At 37.4% G+C, this 18193-nt stretch overlaps 1 protein-coding gene across 9 annotated transcripts in view; it reads left to right on the top strand.

The window, feature by feature from the left end:
* FGD4 (FYVE, RhoGEF and PH domain containing 4) overlaps window positions 1-14241 on the top strand; it is a 104296-nt gene extending 90055 nt beyond the window's left edge. For all 9 annotated transcript variants that reach the window (XM_088054922.1, XM_088054925.1, XM_088054926.1 and 6 more), the window contains 7 exons: window positions 617-789; window positions 2950-2980; window positions 3154-3249; window positions 3658-3783; window positions 5864-6004; window positions 7124-7264; window positions 7444-14241. In XM_088054922.1, the coding sequence (XP_087911048.1) occupies window positions 617-789; window positions 2950-2980; window positions 3154-3249; window positions 3658-3783; window positions 5864-6004; window positions 7124-7264; window positions 7444-7701 (966 nt within the window). In that variant the 3' untranslated portion in view covers window positions 7702-14241. The remainder of the gene's footprint in view (window positions 1-616; window positions 790-2949; window positions 2981-3153; window positions 3250-3657; window positions 3784-5863; window positions 6005-7123; window positions 7265-7443) is intronic.
* Window positions 14242-18193: the final 3952 nt, after the last annotated feature.

Raw genomic sequence — 18193 nt, 5'->3', positions numbered from 1 at the left:
TTTAGGCTGGGGCTTTAGACAGTGAAACATTATTTAAAGTTCTAATTTAATAAAGGAATATATCTTTGTCCTGCTCATGTACTATGTTTTCCCCCAGTGATATGGAGGGTTTCAGGGAATAAAAACTAAGAAATGTTCTTTTGTCTTGGAGAAAACAAAAATAATGTCTTCAAATAACATTAGTTACAACTTGTACAAAACAAAATTATTTTGGTACAGGATATATATATATATATATATATATATATATATGAATACACTGAAGGGAAGAGTCCTTGTCCTACAGTTTACAGTAGGTTTTGAAGAATTGGAGTATAACAATGGGTATAGAATATCTGGTCTGAGTATAGTTTGTTAACAAATACTATAAAGACTGCTGCAGATGCACAACAATTATTCTTACATTCAGTGAAGCTGTCCTTGAATCCTATTCCGAAAGAAATAAAGAAGTTGTCTTGCTTTAGAGCTTTGGTCTTCTCATGTATCAGCTGATCAGAAAAGAACCTGCTTTCTCACCCAAGTTTAGTTGTTGATATTGTCCAGCTCTCAGTGGACAAACTATGGCTTTATCTGTGTTTTCCTTAGTGCAAAACCACCTGTTTATTTTTCCCCCCAGTTTAACAATATGTTGCTCTACTGCGTCCCCAAATTCAGCCTGGTTGGATCCAAGTTCTCGGTTCGAACCAGGGTTGGCATAGATGGCATGAAGATTATAGAAACTCATAATGAAGAATATCCACACACTTTCCAAGTGTCTGGAAAAGAGCGGACACTGGAGCTGCAGGCAAGGTAAGCAGTCTTTTTAGACAGGTTCTTGAGATCAAATATATACACGCAAAAGAGTGGATGAACAGATCTGAAGAATGATGCAGTGGATTTCTTCTTAATATTGGTGTTTTGAAAATAGCCTAGGCTGCCAAAAAAATCATGAATCGTCAGTCCAAGAATCTCTCTGAGTAGAAGATGCATCTAGGATGCATGGCACATTGGCTAACTTTGCAGGAATGCCCAAGATAGCTGTGGAAGGGCTGGCTGGGAATTCAAGAGCAATGCCAAGGCAGCCTGTCTGACTGATGTGTTTCAGGAGCCTGGGTGTGTTAATCACTGGTGCCTCTGGGATCTGAGCTGCCTTGGTACCAATGAGTGTGTTCACCTCAGGGCACCTCCAACAAACAAAGCTCTCCCTCCCAGTGGGTTTATCGCTACAGAACAGAGTTTTCTGCAGCAGGAGGTGGACATCTGCTTTACTCAGTTCCTCAGACCCACTTCCCATCTACTTGTTTTCTTACAGTCCCAAGAATCAACCTCCTCCTGGAAGGCAAGCTTTCCTTTTAGTTCTTGGGTCCTTTTCATCCAGGTGCACTCTTCTGACTGGCACTTTTTTTGCTTTCCAATTTATTAGTCTTTGCATCCTCCTTTTGCTGAGTTATTTTCCCCTTACCTTTCTGCCTAGACTAAATCATACCTGTCTAGACTCAAATAAAGTGAGATGCTCCTCTTCTCCTTTTGGGCCTGCTTAAAAGTCCTATTCTTAGCAGTCAAGATTTCATTGCAGAGAGGCGAGGATTAAATAAGCAGGAAAATGTCCATGGTGTACAGTTCTGAGTTGTCCCCATGTATTTGGGAGCAAACTATAACTTGCTAGCCAATGAGCTTGCAAGCGACTTTTCTTTATGGAAAACTTGTAATATTTAATGAGACTTGCAGCAGAGAATATGCAAAGGTAACAGCATATAGATTTTTACCTACACTTTCATTCAATTTCAAATTAAACATATACTTTGAAAAAATTACCCAAAAAACCCCTTTCCACTAAGATCTGCAAGATTTCTGGGACATGTTTTTTGCCTATGTAAATTACTGTGTGATATCTTGCTAAATATTCTGTAAATTGTTACAACACCATATACCTATGTAAATGGTGAAAGGTGGCATCTTGCTATACCATTTCTGAAGCCTGTTTTAATTGGAAGAAAGTTGATACAACAAAGCAAGCTTATTTTGTTATTAGCTTTCCTACATTACCAGTGTGAGAAACTTTATTGCATTTGTTTATTTTAGGTGAGGGAAGCACAGATTTTTATCTTTTGCTTTGTGATCATTGTTAGAGTACACTAAATCTATACAAAACTGTGAAGGAATAAGTGCTACAAAGCTCTTACTCAATTATATTAGAAAAATCTTCATTAATGTATGAGTAGTGTATGTACTCTATACCTTAATGTCCTTAATTCATGAGCTTGTATTAGCACTGAAATAATTTTTAATTTACCTATGGCATATTCTTTAGTAGTAGGCTTATATTTATTTTTCAAACTACTATTGAAGTACATTTTCAATTTCAACTGTTTATAAACAGCTAGTAGATTATTTCTTTGGAAGGTTGCTGATCAGGTACTATGCTTAATAGCTCAGCTTTTGGTTTTTGCTGTAAGCAGGTAGGAAGAATGATTTTGGCTCCTTGGACAGGTTTCTTTTTCCTCATGTGCAGATGGTAGGTGGGAAAAACAAAGAGCTGTTTAGCATTCTGCTTGCTTAAAAGTTCTGCTAATACTGCAAAGCAACACGTGGGAAGCTGTTTTAATTGAGGTGTTGTAAAGGTTCTCTTTTGCATCCTTCAGAGCAATCCACAGAAAACTTAAATTTTGTATGACTGGTATTACATGGTGCAGCAGGGGTTTTTTCCCCAACACATTACCCAAGGAGGAGGTCACTTTTGGAAAGCCACATACACTGAAGTGTTAATTCTCTAATTCTCATGTTTCTAACTTTTGTCTCTTGGATTGCTTTGTTTGTTGTTTTTGTTTTTTTTAAGTGGGACAGTTAACAATTACTATTTAAATTCTTGAGAATTACTACCCAGTTACTTGGCTTTTGCAAGAAGTTGTTGATAGTGGGGCAATGTTTCCTGAACTTGTCTCAAACTAACGTGTCAAATATTTCTTTTAGTTCTGAACAGGATAAAGAAGAATGGATAAAGGTAAATTCATCTACATTCTTTATTTTCTAAATACTTTGTCACTGAAGCAATCAGAAAAGTAATATTCATGTGTTCTGCCTCTACCTTCTCTCTGCTGATCAGTAACTGGTCAGAATGCAAAGTTCTGTTTTATATTTTACCATGTCTGAGGAATTTCTCCCCTGTTTCCTTAGGCACTTCAGAGTACTATTGAAGCTTTTCAGCAGAGGAATGAAACTTTCAGAAATGCTATTGCTAAAGAATATGAAGACATGCCTGTTGAAGTCTCTGTAAGCTGCTGTTATTCCTTTGTAACCTTCTTAATACCCATTGTGTTCTTCAATAAGTGGAAAAAGTTTGGCAGAAACTTTGTTTTCAAGCTCATCATTCTTATAGCAGAGTAATCATAAAGCAGTCATCTTGTTGGTAATTGTTTATGTTCATAATGCCAAATCTTGTAAACAAGCCTCTTTCTGTCTTGAAACACAGAGCACCCTTTCAGTGATGCATCATGATTTTTTGACTGGGTTCTTTGTTATTTCTTTTATAGATTTCAAAATGCATCTTGAGCTATGTTTTGTAATTTCCTTTCCAGAGGAAGAGTATAATTCCTTTCCCTATTTCAAGTACTGTGCAGCTTTTTAATAGCTTTTAAAATTCTTTCATCCTCCTCCTGTTTCCCCCCACTCCCACTTTAGAATGCTGAGCTTGGGAAGAGAGCACCGAGGTGGATCCGGGACAACGAAGTCACCATGTGCATGAAATGCAAGGAACCCTTCAATGCACTGACGAGGAGGAGGCACCACTGCCGAGCGTGTGGACATGTAAGTGCAGAGCCCAGTGCCTGCAGCTGCTCAGCAGGCCTGGGAGTGTCTCCAAGCACCTGCTTGACTTCTCATGGCTCTTTGTCATCATAGAACCATAGAATGGCTTGGGTTGGAAGGGGCTTTAAACATCACCTAGTCCCAACCCCGCTGCTGCGGGCGGGGCCACCTTCCACCAGACCAGGCTGCTCAGAGCCACATCCACCCTGGCCTGGAACACCTCCAGGGATGGGGCATCCAAGGCTTCCCTGGGAACCCTGTGCCAGTGCTGTGGAGTCTGCTGCTGCACTTGGAGCTGAAAGAAACAGCTCTGCATACCACCAGGGGCCCTCTGCCTGCTTTAGCTGGCATGGTGAATTTGGAACTCATTAGGAGCAGCATATATTTGTGTATAATGTCCCAAGGCCCTACACACAGTATATTGTTAGCTTTGGAAGACCTCTACTAATATGAAGAGTTTCAAGAGCATATTAAGATGGTGTAATCCAGCATTATTTCAGGCAGCACTGGCTGACTCCACCAAAAGACCATAAAACCCTGCAGTTTTTCATTAGGTTAACTTGGAGCTGCTCTCAGCTGGGCTGTGTGTAACTGTGGGAACATTTACAAAGCATCAGGGAAGGAGGGAGTGTGAGGGTGGGGAGAGAGTATTGCTGCTGCTTTCTGTGTGGGATGCTACAGTAGCATAGGCAGCTTGCAAGCAACCTTCAAACAGTGGTAGTATGAGTCTTCAGAAGTTATCAAAAGAAGAGCAAACACCCTGTGCTTTCTTCTCTTGCCACCCAGCAGCTCTGCCTGTCTCCACCAGATGGTAGTACAAGCTCAGCTTTAATATTTGTGGTACAGGGTCTTATTCTTTCTGATGTTTTTAAGTGGTATGAGGGCTTGCTGCATTCATAACTCTGCTTTTGTGTTTTGCAGGACACTAGAGACTTTTTCAGAAGCTCTAAATTAAAATTATTGATTTTACAGTTGTCATAAAGGGTTTTTCCCCCAGATCTTTCTGTCTGAAAATTCTGTTAATGTTAAAACCACACCCTCCATTTTTATTTCCCTTTTTGTTTAGACTCCTAGCTACTTCCCTCTATTATAGCTCTATCACATCTTCTTATGCTTTAATTTCTAAAGATTTTTTCCATGGGAGTCAATTTGGGCTAGCAATGGTGGCTTTCCAGAAGTGACTAATTTGGAATACTTAACTAGTATTGTCTCGAGCTAGAAGCTGAAGGTGGTGATCCAGATTAGTTCTACAAATCCTTAGTCCACAATAAAGTTTTGTTCAGATGCATTAATGGTTCAAGTCCATTTATCTACCTTTCTTTCTTGAAATAGTTACACATATTTTTTTATTCAGGGCACCTTTTTTCATGTGAAAGAAGAATTCTGTGGAAAAACATTTCTAATGAAAGAACTCTGCTATCTCTCTTGCATTTGAGTTACATGTATACTGAAAAGAAAAATCAGAGAAAATCAGTGTATATTGACTTACTTATTCTGTGTATTTATGACTCAATTTTAAAACTGTAGATTTTATATGTATAGGTGCGTATATATACATTTAAACATGCTAATATTTCCTAGCAAGTTAAAAAATAGCCATTTCTGATTTTGTCAGACTTTTATCATTAAAAGGTCATCTCAATTGTAGTTTTTGTTCATTGTCATAACCTCATTCTAGTTACATAGAAAACCAGTTGGTAAATGTACCTTTCTGATTGCCATATAAAGAAACTGCCAGCATGGCTTGTGCTGTATTCTGATTCTATACCTAACTTTAAGCTACAGATATAATTAAAAGCCTAATGTAATTTTATGCAAAGTACAAAATTTCCACCAGGTAAATAGGAAGAAGCACTTCTAGTTAAGAAGTAGTGGCACAAATTTGGAAAAACATTATTTTCAAGTAATTTACTGTTGACACATTATAAAGACATCTTTCTTGCTTTGTATAATATACATATATATTATATATATATATATATAGTATATAAAATTTACTACAAAATAGCATAATACCAATTTTTATTTATATTTTAATAAGCTTCTATAAATACTTAAATTTTATAATTTTTTTTCTAAGGTGGTTTGCTGGAAATGTTCTGATTACAAAGCACATCTCGAATATGATGGCAATAAATTGAACAAAGTCTGTAAGGATTGCTATCATGTTATAATTGGTTGTACGGACAGCGAAGAAAAGAAGAGGAAGGGCATTTTGGAGGTATGTCATTCAAAAATATATGTATAGTTGCAATCATTTTGGTTCATCTGTAGGTGAAAAATGATAGTATTTTTGCAGAGTTTATTTTCTCTTTGAGAAATAAAAATATGTGTATCAATTTCATCCCATTACATAAATTTTGGTTTCCAGCACTCACCTTTGCAAAATTGCTTTGTTTCTTGTAACTTAACATTTTTTAAGGGAATTACAAACCTTAAAACTTGTTTGCTTCTTTCAGTTACATCAGCTTCTGCTGATAAAATTTAACCTTCCCTTACAAATTTTCAGTTTTCTTCCTCTGCACTTAAGCTTTCATAGCAAAAAATCCCACTGCTACCACTTGATTTTTGAAAATACATACCCAGAGTGAAAGAACTGGGGATGGAAACGAGAAGAATGAGGGAGAATTTTGCTCTTCCTTCAGAGTCTGAGTAGTAAGATATTGTTTTGATCAGTGTATAAAATGGATCTTTAAGTTGTCAGGTTGCCCTCAGCTTTTGGCACCTGAAAAGTCAAGGTCAATGGAAATTTTAACACATAATCAGTTTGTGTTCTTTCTTATCATCTCAGGTTCACTATTTAACTTGAGCAGCATTTTACACTGTCTACAGATTTTAAGCAATTATTCTAATCTTTTCTCTAGGATTAGTGCTTGAATGCTTATGTTGTTTCTAGAAGTTTGTTTGCTTTGGATTCTGTCGTAATATTTTGACTGCCAAAGTAGATAAGTTGTCATGTTGGATAGTTAGTGGCACTTCAGTGCCTAACATGGTGTTATTTTGGAAATCAGACATTGTTGTAGATGCTCAGATATAGAGAAAGTCTGGCTGTGGTGGCAAAATAAAAATTGGAGTGATTTAGAAGTCTATAATCCAAAATTACTGATGAAAAAAGCAACAGATTTCACATGATAAGGGAATACATGTTGTATGTGTTTAATATATATATATATACTCCTCATAAATCCAGTCCTTCATGATCTTTCTTGAGTATTTCTGAAGCTCTTTTGCAGATACTATCCGAGTCTATATGAATGATGATAAATTTCCTGCTTTTCTTTTTTTAGTCTTTATTGAAGGAAAGTTTATTTTCCTTTTTATGCTTTCTACTACCTCCTAGATTGAATCTGCAGAAGTCTCTGGAAATAGTGTCATATGTAGCTTTCTTCAGTACATGGAGAAGTCCAAGCCCTGGCAGAAAGCATGGTGTGTCATACCCAAACAGGAGGCTCTTGTGCTCTACATGTACGGTGCTCCACAGGTAAGTACAGGGGAAATGGAAAAGACTTTAGTAATTATTGTCACTGGTATTTGGGGAAGAGACAGCAAATAGCTTGGAAATGGAGGAAAGATCCAAGTGTTTTCACCAAATTGTACAGCAGACGAGAAGTAATGGGGAGATTAGTTGTCTGCTCTTAATAAAGAACTTCTTCTCCTTAGGATGTCAAAGCTCTGGCTACAATTCCTCTTCTGGGCTACACAGTGGATGACACTCCAAAAAGCGCTGACCTCCCCCACAGCTTCAAACTGACCCAGTCCAAGTCTGTGCACAGCTTTGCTGCAGACAATGAGGAACTGAAACAGAAGTGGCTAAAAGTTATCCATTTAGCTGTCAAAGGTGAGACACTAGAATATCAAAATGAACTGCAAGTGAATTTGGAAGAGCATCCTGAATCTTCTAAAAGATCTGAATGCTGAACCTCAAGAACATGTGGCATTTTTAAATGATTTCAGTTGAAATTGTGGTTAGCCTTTCTTTGCTCAATCAAGGAAAAAAAAAAGAAAAAAAAAAAAGAAAAAAAAGATAAAAACTTCTTACTACCATACACATCTTGGCACTTTACGTTTGGGAAAGAATTCTGGTCTTTTTAGGGATCTTTTTCTTATATTTATGTTCTGTCAATAAAAGTGATGTACAGGTCCATTTCAGAGACTTTTTAAAAAAATGTGAACGCTATTAAAAATACTAACTTTACTGTACTACTTGTTTGTTGTAATGCAATTTTTTTAAATCCAGTTGCTCTTCAGTTAACATTTGCTACTTTCATTACCAATGCAAATATTTGAAGCTTCCTACTTACATGTTAGGACTTGCAACAGGATAAAAGATATACCTCCACATTGCCAAAATAGATCTGTACTTAAATATGCAGGGACAGTTTGGTTTAATGTATGTAGTTTATAGATTGATTTCCACAATTCTGTACATATGTTGTATTCACTTGTATCTTTTTAATTAAAGTAATGCAAATTGCTGTCACAGGTATATTGGCTTTTAAGGTTTCAGTTTATCAAGGAAAAAATCTAATGGTTTTCAATCTAGAAATAAATACCTAAAATATGAGAAAACTACATATAATATATGTACAGTATTAAAAATGTACAATACTTGATTATTGCTTTGATTTCATGATACTGGGTTCTTATTAGTGAATAATTTATTTAAAAAAAAAAAGCATGTTTCCTATTTCAAATTAAACACAGTCCTAAATTAAAAAATACTGTTCAGTGATTTGTTTTACTAGCTGACACTTAATGATCTTGATATTTTTATGCATCAAAAAATTAGCAGTAATGTCAGTGGCATGCAATGGACAAATGAGTTCCAGTTGTGTTTAAAACAAGTAGTCGCTTTTCTTCAGTGTCCTATCACTGTTAGCTTTTAAGAGTGCAGTAGTTTGTTGCTTAAATACAGTATGTGGTTTGAGAAAAGCAACAGATTCTAGTAAACTTCTGGGAATGTGTATTTTTGCTATTACGGTTATTGGAGCAAAAGAACATTTTGAACTTAAGTTTTTTAATTTTTGTAGAAGATTAGGTATTGTAATGCTTATTTATGACAACAATCTTCAAGGATTATTGTTTTAAAGTGGAGCCTGGTTTCTAAAAATGTAGTATGAAGTCTGAGCTTGCAAATCTGAAATTTTATGAACTAACATGATTTGTTGTCTGCTTCTGGGTATAAGGACTCACTGGCTTTACAACATTAAGTTCCTTATGAACTTCCATTCCTATTAGGGTTTTTATACATAGAGGCGAATGATCTCCCTAAAATTTTTACTGTTATATCCTTGAATGAAATATGGCAAACTCAGAGGTAGTGATTGACTATCAATTAAAATCATTGCTGTCTTTCCTTTCTGAAACCCTTAAAGGAAGGAAAATATGTAACTTCTACAATCACCTTGTCATAAGAACATTCAGGAGTCTTCCTTCTCAATAAATCTGCAGTCTGTATTTTAAATCACGTCAAGCTGAAGAGCTCAGGTTCAATTTTGTTAGTAGCATGACAGATTTAAATTGTTGGGTTTTTATAATGAATTTGCCAAACAAACTATCCACTATCCTACTCCTGCTTTACTCCTTCAGCAACAAATAGGGGGAAAAAAACCCAGCTCATTTTGCATTTAGCAAGGGATTAATATCTGTTTGTAGTGTCATGCACACATGAGCATGCAGTGTCCATCATTCCTTCATAAGAATGTCATGTAACTTAGTGGGATGGATTTTGCTCTTACCTGCACAGATCCAAGATCTACCACAGCCTTTAGATTCCACAGCTTTACACCAGTGTTAATAATGATCAGGACGTGGTATGGTAGACTAACTCTCCAGCTGACTCGATGCATGTCAGTTCTGAATTCTTTTCCTTGGGTGCTCCCTGTGTCCAGATTATTCTGGATATAACCCTAGTATTACTTTTATCCAATGTGCAAGCCCTTCTGTAATTCTCTTAGAGATTTTAAGTTGCTTCTACTGGCAGCTGTGTTTACCTTTAGCAATGGGCAGCTCAAGCCTGTTTTGATTCATGTTGGTGAATACCATCAGATTTTTGCCAAGGTAATATAAGATCTCCCTAGCTAATATATGTAATCTTACATATGCCTTGGCAAGGGATGGGGGAACATTCAGCTAAGCAAGCAGAACTCATGGTGGCTATCTTTGCTTCACAGCCATCTCCCAAGAGTGGGTTATCTTCTACGAGAGCCTCAAATGCAGTTGTGGGATATGGAGAGTTGACCTGCCACGTTCCAGTGTATAGAAACAGTTTCCCATGGTCAAGGCGTTGAGCGTAAAGGAAGGAGTTGCTTTAAAGGAGTTCTCAGATTGGAAGGAGTGAGCTACACTGAAAATACTGATGATATGGCTGTAGAATCAATTAGGTTGGAAAAGGCCTCTAAGATCACTGAGTCCAACCATTGCCCAGCACTGCCAAGTCCAGCACTAAACCTTGTCCCTAAGTGCCACTTCTACACACCTTTTAAATACCTTCAGGGATGGTGACTCAACCCTTTCCCTAGGCAGCCTGTTCCAATGCTTTACCTCCCTTTTGGTGACAAAATATTTTCTTAAATCCAATCTAAAACTCCCCTGGCACAACTTCAGGCCATTGTCCCATTGCTTGTTTCTCGGGAGAAGAGACCAATCCTTTCCTTGCCATCATCTCCTTTCAGGGAGCTGTAGAGAATAAGGTCCCTCCTGAGCCTTCTTTTCTCTAGGCTGAATACCCCCAGCTCCCTCAGCCACCTCCACTCCAGCACTTCCATGTCCCTCTTATCCTGTCTTTCACATCCCAGAACTGGACATGGCATTTGAGGCGGCAGCCTCGCCCATGCCAGGTACAGGTGACAATCACTGCCCTGGTCCTGCTGGCTACACTGATACAGGCCAGGACACCTTTGGCCTTCTTGCCCACCTGGGCACACTCTGGCTCTTATTCAGCTGCTGTCAAACCAGCACTCCCAGGTCCTTTTCTACCAGGCAGCTTTCCAGCCTTTCTTCCCCAAGCCTGTAGTGCTGCAGGAGTTGTTGTGACCCAGGTGCAGGACTGGCACTGGGCCTTGTTGAACCTCTTAGAGCAGGCTTGACCCATTGATCCAGCCTGTCTGGAACTCACTGCAGAGCCTTCCTGCCCTTCAGCAGGTCAGCATCCTACCCAACTTGGTGCTGTGTAGTACATTTGTTTTCTAAGCTCCTGCAAACCTAATTCTAAGCCAGGTAGAAAGCTCCATTCCATATAAGTGATTAGAAGTAGCAATATCTGTGATGCCGTATTGTTATAGTGGTATTGAGTATTTGAAGCTACTTGAATGGCAGCATCACCCAGACTAAGCCCTGCATCTGGGCATAAGCAATTTGAAAAGAAGTTAGCACTGGGAGTTGTTTGTTTGGATGTTAGCCTCATGTTTGCTCTCAGACATTAAATTTTATATATCACAGGATATTTTATTTACCCTAGTGAAACCCATTCCATGTTCTCATAATCAATTGCTTTGTCAGAATTGTTCTCTTCTGAGTCAGAATGCCTTGGCACTCGAATACATAGTACTGTGTGTATTTTGTGGGAAAAGTATGTCTTACCAATATTAAAGGACATCAGAAGATCGAGAAATTGCTTCTAAATTTAACCATCCTGTTGTCTTCATTCTCCACAGACAAGCCCTCTTAACAGCATCCCAAAGTTTAACTTTAAATTGTAAATTACAACTGCAGAGGAACAAATACAAAGTTGTAGTTGCTGTAGCTTAAGAACTATGACAAGAGCAGTGAAATTAAAACCATCATTCTAACAAGGTAGAAGCTGTTCCCATTTGAAATAAATTCTTAAATTCTTCAAGGAAAAGAAAAAAGGCATTAAATTTGTGAGCATAAAGCTCTGTGTGTAAGGAAAAAAACTGTAACTAAGCATTCATTCATAATGCATGAATGCATGTGAATAACTCTGCTGAATTATTTAAGTTTTGCAACTCTTGTGTTCAAGTAATGCTTGTTTCTCACTTTAAAAGTGATCACTCTTCTGTGTGATTTAAAGCAGATCAAAAGTTATTTTAGTGGTTTCATCTGTGAACCAGAACAAGACTTAATTTTATCATTCATATTTTTGGATCATAGCAATATATTTTTGAAATTACTTATTTTTTCCCCTTCCATGGGAAAATAGTGTATCATGATACCTGCATGTCTGCACCATTCCTCCAGACCCTCTAAAAATTCTCGTCTGATATCAGGTACTCCTGCTTGGTTGAAGAGCTGCTATTAAACTTGTATTATGTAGTATTTTCAAATCCCTTTATGCTGAGTAGTTTTGTTTATTCCAAAGTGTATTTAACTTATATGTGCAAAATAAATATTGAGAGTACAAAACATTCTCTTCTATTTGGAGCAGAATATTAAACCACTTTAATTGCATGTATATATAGTAGCACCTTTTTATGCAAAACCATCTCAAAGTGCTTTATAAATCTCCTCAAAGATTCTAACTCCCTTTCATAGAAAAGAGGATTTTATTGTTCATGTTTTTAAGTTATGGATGAAGGCAAGGCACTGATTAAATATAGAGTAAATACACTAAGTAAAATATAGGTGAGATTAGAGAATTATGCTCCTCAGACTTCCAAGTGGAGTCAGAAGGAAAAAAAATATACATAAACAAGTGGGAAAGAGGTGGAAACATTTGACAGGTTGTTTGGGTTCCTCACCACATAGCTAGTATTAAAAAGTCATCAGCTTTTCATTTCAAGGAAAGATTAAATAAAATTAAGAGAGGGTAGTTGTTTCTTATACTGAAGGAAAGAATTTCAGGAAAGAAATAAACATTCCGTGTAGAAATAATCCTAAGCAATAACAAAAGGTCTTTCTCCATATAGCTGGTATAAACTATCACGGGCCTGCCGGAGCTATTATACCTTCAGTGATTTAAATTCACACAGAATCTGCCTTACATTATATAAGGACACTTGTGGAAGATGAAAATTCCACCGGTTTGGGAGCTTTGAGATACCATGTCTCACCTGGAGTCACAGAGCTCAGGTGAACCTCAGATGGAGATAATTGATGTAGGGTGAACGGGAACAACTGGAAATACATATCCAAAAGTAAATGATTGGAGAGAAATAATTTTGTGACTGACTATCCTTAAGGAAAATCCCTTGGTGAAATGGGCATCAGTCTATGTGGTGTACTGTTTGAAACCTGAAATTAAATACATGGGGTTAATGTTTTCTGCTCTAGCCTGTGGCCCTGTTGGTGTGAGGAATTTATCTAGCTGGTTCTGACCCATGAGACTGTAGTAAGTATCTTCCCCAGACAGGAGATTTAATCTGCTAGTCAGATTGTTTCCTAAATCCTTTTCCTTTAACAGATGATAGCATTAATTTAATGATTACGTATGTGTCTGTATATACACATATGTATGTGTGTATATGTATATATGTGTATTTATATATTTGAGACTATTATTCAGATGACTTGTTTTCAAGCAGTATTTTACAATCAAAAAATACACTGTGCTGCATTCAAAATAGAATGTATAATAACTGTGTTGAGTGTGCTTTCTGGAAAAAGATGAAGGTAGATCTGCTATTGTGGCATGTTTACTATTTCAGCCTATAAAAACAAACACAAAAGCCCTCACAAACATGCTAATTCCAGTGAGGCATTTCAATCAGCTTCCTCTGAAACCTTGTGATTAAATTTCTTCACAGCATAAGCTATGGCATTTTATTTCACCCCTTCTTCTTCCTAGCACAAGTGAATGTAGAATGTGTGTTTTCTCAAAAACCTCAAGCAGATTTCTGCGAATAAAACATGTTTTCAGCCACTGCATAACACCAACCTACTTCTGTTTATAGTTCATCTTCATAGATTCATTAAGTATTTATGATGGAAACATTCAGAAAAGAGAGAACTATGTCAAAGCATTTTGCATCTATGTGCCCTGGTATTTTTAAGCCAAATTTTTTGCATGTATAGAAGAGTTTGCAACAGAAATACTATTTTTTCTACCAGTGTATTTTCCATTCTGCAGCCCTTAAGGCAGATTAATACATTAATTTTAGTGGGAGCTGTAACAGCTTTAATGTTTGACATCAGAATTACAGACTATACATGCTAATTTCCCTTCATTATGGAAGTATTTCTGATCTTATTGCAAAAATATTTCTTAAATAATAATTGGAAGACCTAAATTTGTTTTGGTTTGCAATAAAGTGAATAATATAAAAAAGGTGAAATACTAATGCCATTGTAAGTTGTGCAAATGTAAGTCATCATTTTTATGGTTAAGAAATATATGAATGTAAAAATGTTGAAGATATTGTACATATTTTCTGTAACATATGTATATTTGATCCTAAGGTGGGTGGAGAATTGTAAAAATTAAGCACTTTAATTCATGTTGAGTACTTAAAAAGAACAGAAATTTGTATCCTGTAAAATAAAAGCATCATTAAATAAGTATTGCTGGTTTAGTCATTTTTTTTTGTCCACCTACTGTTCATTTTGCTGATTAAATCTCTAAGCTGTGTTTCTTGTGTGTGAAGGTAAGGACCTATTTTGGAACACTGGTGTCTAATTTCCTGAAGTGCTGGTTACAAACAAGTACTGCTAAGTTGGTGAAAGATGTATTCTGAGTTTATAAAGGGTGTATTTAATGCTATGACATCCTAGGTGGGAAAGATAAAAGACATGGTCTCTGCAATCCTGCACACTTTGGTCCAGATTTCTGTAATGGGAATGTGACTAGGTGCTTGATGGATTTCTGTACTGCCATCCCTGTAGAAAAATGCAGAAATAAAGGAAAATGTTCAGCATAGCCCCAAAACTTTCTTAGTATTAACTCAATACTAAGTGATCAGCATGATCTCGTGTACTGAACTAAAGTGGTTCTGCAAAACAAAAAATGATCAGGTAATTAGCTGGATGTGTCCTTTAACCACCAAACAAAACTAGTTGCTCTTGCCTCTGATTTCCATAATCTGCATACATTAAACTTGTTTTGATTGTACCTGATTTATTCTTCGTATTCTTCTGCAGGTGAGCACAATGTTGCAGAAAACACTTCCCCCAAAACAGAGGGAGGAAAAGTTACTGTAGTTCTTGGTAGTTCCTGACTGGAAGGAGTTGCATACAAGAATTTTTGTTTCATTTCTACATCTTCATCTCTTTGCACACATTGTAAACAAATCAGTAGTTGAAATACGGACTTATTAACCACACAGACTAATGCTTCCATTTCTGTTTGTGTAACTTTATGATTTATCTGATTTTTTTTGCACTGTGGTTAACTCTGTTCCAAACCTCATTTTCCCCATTAAGCACAATTCAATGCCTTCTGCATGGAGGCAAAAATAATAGTGTTTACCCTAAAAATGTGCTTTAATAAGAGAACACAATTATAAAACTCAAATTACAGGAAATGTGTCACCACAGGTCCTACTTAATTCCTTTAAATCAGCAGGGTTAATAAGCACTGATATTCCTGTGGCAGCAAATTGTCCAGAGCCCATCAAGTTGGCGAGGAAGTGGCAGGCGTTGCCTCCTCTGGCTTTCCTGAAGAGCCTGACTAACACTGCCTCATTACCACAGAGTCATTCCTGGCATTGCATGAACTTCCTGACATGAGAGAAGTGGCAGACCAGCCTTTGGCAAACACGGTACTTTGGAGCTTCTTTGCTCTAAATAAATTGCTCTGGACGGTCCTGTGGTGTCTCTAATGGACAAGCAGGAGGATCCTTATGATTGTGACCATTTTTCTTGGGAGTTGTTCATCCCCTGCCTTCTTGGCCCTGTGCACCAGGCAGCCATGGCAATATTTAGCCTCACTGGACCCAGTTTTTGTGGTGAGTCAGGATACACACTGTGGAGTTTGGTTCCTTGAGGAACACCATGTCTGTGTTGCATGGTGCTGTTTCTGTCTCAAAAGCACAATGCTCTGGTGTCATGAGCAACATGCACTGCCTGCCCCAGTCAGAGTTGACATGGCCTCCAACCATCAGGATCTCACCAAGAAAATTCATTAATAATTTCAACTGCCAAATTTGAATATGTTATTTGCTAAATGAAGGAAATTTCTGCTGTCAGAAGCATCTAATGGAATAGATCCTTAATTGGGAACCTAGGGTAAGATGAATTTCTGGATCCAAAAATATCTTCATAATAAAAATATCTTCATTAATTTTACTGAATATGATCTTATTTAACTCACAGATTCCAGAAGTTTCTGGATTTGATTTATGCATTTGTAATATTGAAATAACACATGGCTGAAGAAATGGAGATTGTCTTGGGAGCAGGATCTGGGATTACTCTCTCTTTGGCCTTTAGTAGCCTCATGTTCTCTTCTGCCCCTTCCTACTCCTGTCTGGGAGCCAGGCAGTCGCAGCACTCTTGCGTGGAGAATGTGGAAATGAACTCTCTTGGGCTCACTGGACACTGAACTTGTATCTCTGACTTCCTGACTTTGTGTTTGGAAACAAGGATGGAGATTTGTGCTCTCTTCTGAACAGGTTTTAACACAGTATGCCCGACTCACCTTTCCAAACTCTAGGTAAGGGGAAATTCCTGCTTTGGGGAAATGGGTTTTGGACTCTGACTGCTACTGAATAGGGGAGCCTTCTCTCAGTGTGAAATTAAATTAATGACCCTGGGATGGAAGAAGACAGGATTTCATTGTAGTTCTGTTTAGATGTACTGCCTAGCATGTGGAATTACCTGCCTTACCTGTTTTGTCTTACTTGAATATATGTTTTGCAAAGTAAATCCAAATTTTATAGCCTGAGGTTCTGGGACACAGCATTTGCAAAAGACCTGCCTTAACTATGTCATATTTCGGAATTTGATCTCAGACTAGCACTAAGCTGGTTCTATTAACTGAATGCCCTTTAGTTCCTGAAGTGCATCCTACAGCTGTGTTCCACATATAGAAATACCTGCATCTTTGTGCTTCAAGACAAATCTGCAGTACAAAGCAATACATGGCAGGTGAGTGTATGCTATCATTACTCTTATAAGCAGGGTGTGATGCTGTAAGTCACATATGCTCAATTATTACATTTCCAATTTAAAATTGTGCCAATCATAAGCAGTGTGCAGAAGAAAATTTGTATCATAAAAATAAAAAATACTCCTCTTGGCATACTATTTTACTTTAAAAAGACTATAGGAAATGGTCTTATTTAACTACTAGATCCAGAAGCAGAAGATAAAAGCTCAATTCCTCCCAAATACTGGCAAGTTTTTGTTGAGGTAAGGTTTGGTTGGGGTAAGATTTTTTTTTCTTTTCTATTTATGTTAACTCAATTGATGCTAAATGTACATCTTGCTAACAATAAAAGTTACGTACTTGATAGCAGACAGGAGGTTATTGTCTTTATTCCCAGAACCTTGGTCCTTTAACATAAAAAGTCTTCACATGAAAATTGAACTGCAAACCATTGGGGTGGTGAAAATCTTTTACTGAAACAACTGTTTAAAGTACTGTGTTTGTTATTTCAAGTGACCACCCGAGTTGCAGCAAGGAGGGAGCACTACTGTACAGGAATCCACAGGGATACAGAGATTACTTTCATCTCCAGCCTAAGTTTTTATCTCTCTTGGCCTTGTGAGAGAAGCTGATGTCTTCCAAAGTGCTTGGGCTTTGTTACTGATTTATGAGGTTTGACTGTTGTGCTTGCTTTGCAGCTCTTGACCTCTGCTCTCCCCTCCCTTAACTTGAAACCTGCTTTCAATTTCACAAGCAAGTTTTAACAGCAGTCGTGTGACACCCCAAATAGCCAGTGGATTTTCATAAATAACTTCCCAGTGTTCAGATTAAGAAAACATAAGGAATTCTCAGTTGTTTAGTTCATATTGTCCAGCAAAGTTGCATCCCTGCCCCAGGATAACTTTGTTTTGTCAGAGACTGGGTGTCAGCCCAGGTAACATGTTCCTCACTCTCAGGAATTCCTATCAGCGCTATGATTTCTTAAAGCCAGTTGAAGCACGTAGGAGAGCTTGCTTTACCAACTCAGCAGAACTCCTGGACTATGGATTTCAAACCTCTGACTTCTGTTGCTTCTGGAAAAAAAAAAAGAAAAAAAGCAAGATTTAGAATCTCTCAGCTTGGGAAATCTGTGTCAAACCGCCAAACAAAGGATCATTCTGTCAAGGGATTTCAGGAATTTATTTATCTCATCTTCTAATGGTGTCTGGTGTAAGAAACTGTTACAATTATATCTGTGACAAGGTTGTTCTGGAGAATACAGAAACACCATTCAATTTGACTTCACATAAAATCTGATCTCTGCCAGACCCACATAACTGCTGTACTGCATGGTTCCAAAAAGTGACATTAGTAAGGAATAGTTTATAGAAGTATTTTGCTAATGGTGTTTTTGCAGTATAAAGCAGTATGAATGTATGAGGCATAAAT

This window comes from Pseudopodoces humilis, chromosome 5 (assembly GCF_049639895.1).
Source record: "Pseudopodoces humilis isolate 2021_Gansu_Grassland_sample_001 chromosome 5, ASM4963989v1, whole genome shotgun sequence".
NCBI classification, from domain to species: domain Eukaryota; kingdom Metazoa; phylum Chordata; class Aves; order Passeriformes; family Paridae; genus Pseudopodoces; species Pseudopodoces humilis.
This window is presented reverse-complemented; position numbering and strand designations above follow the sequence as displayed.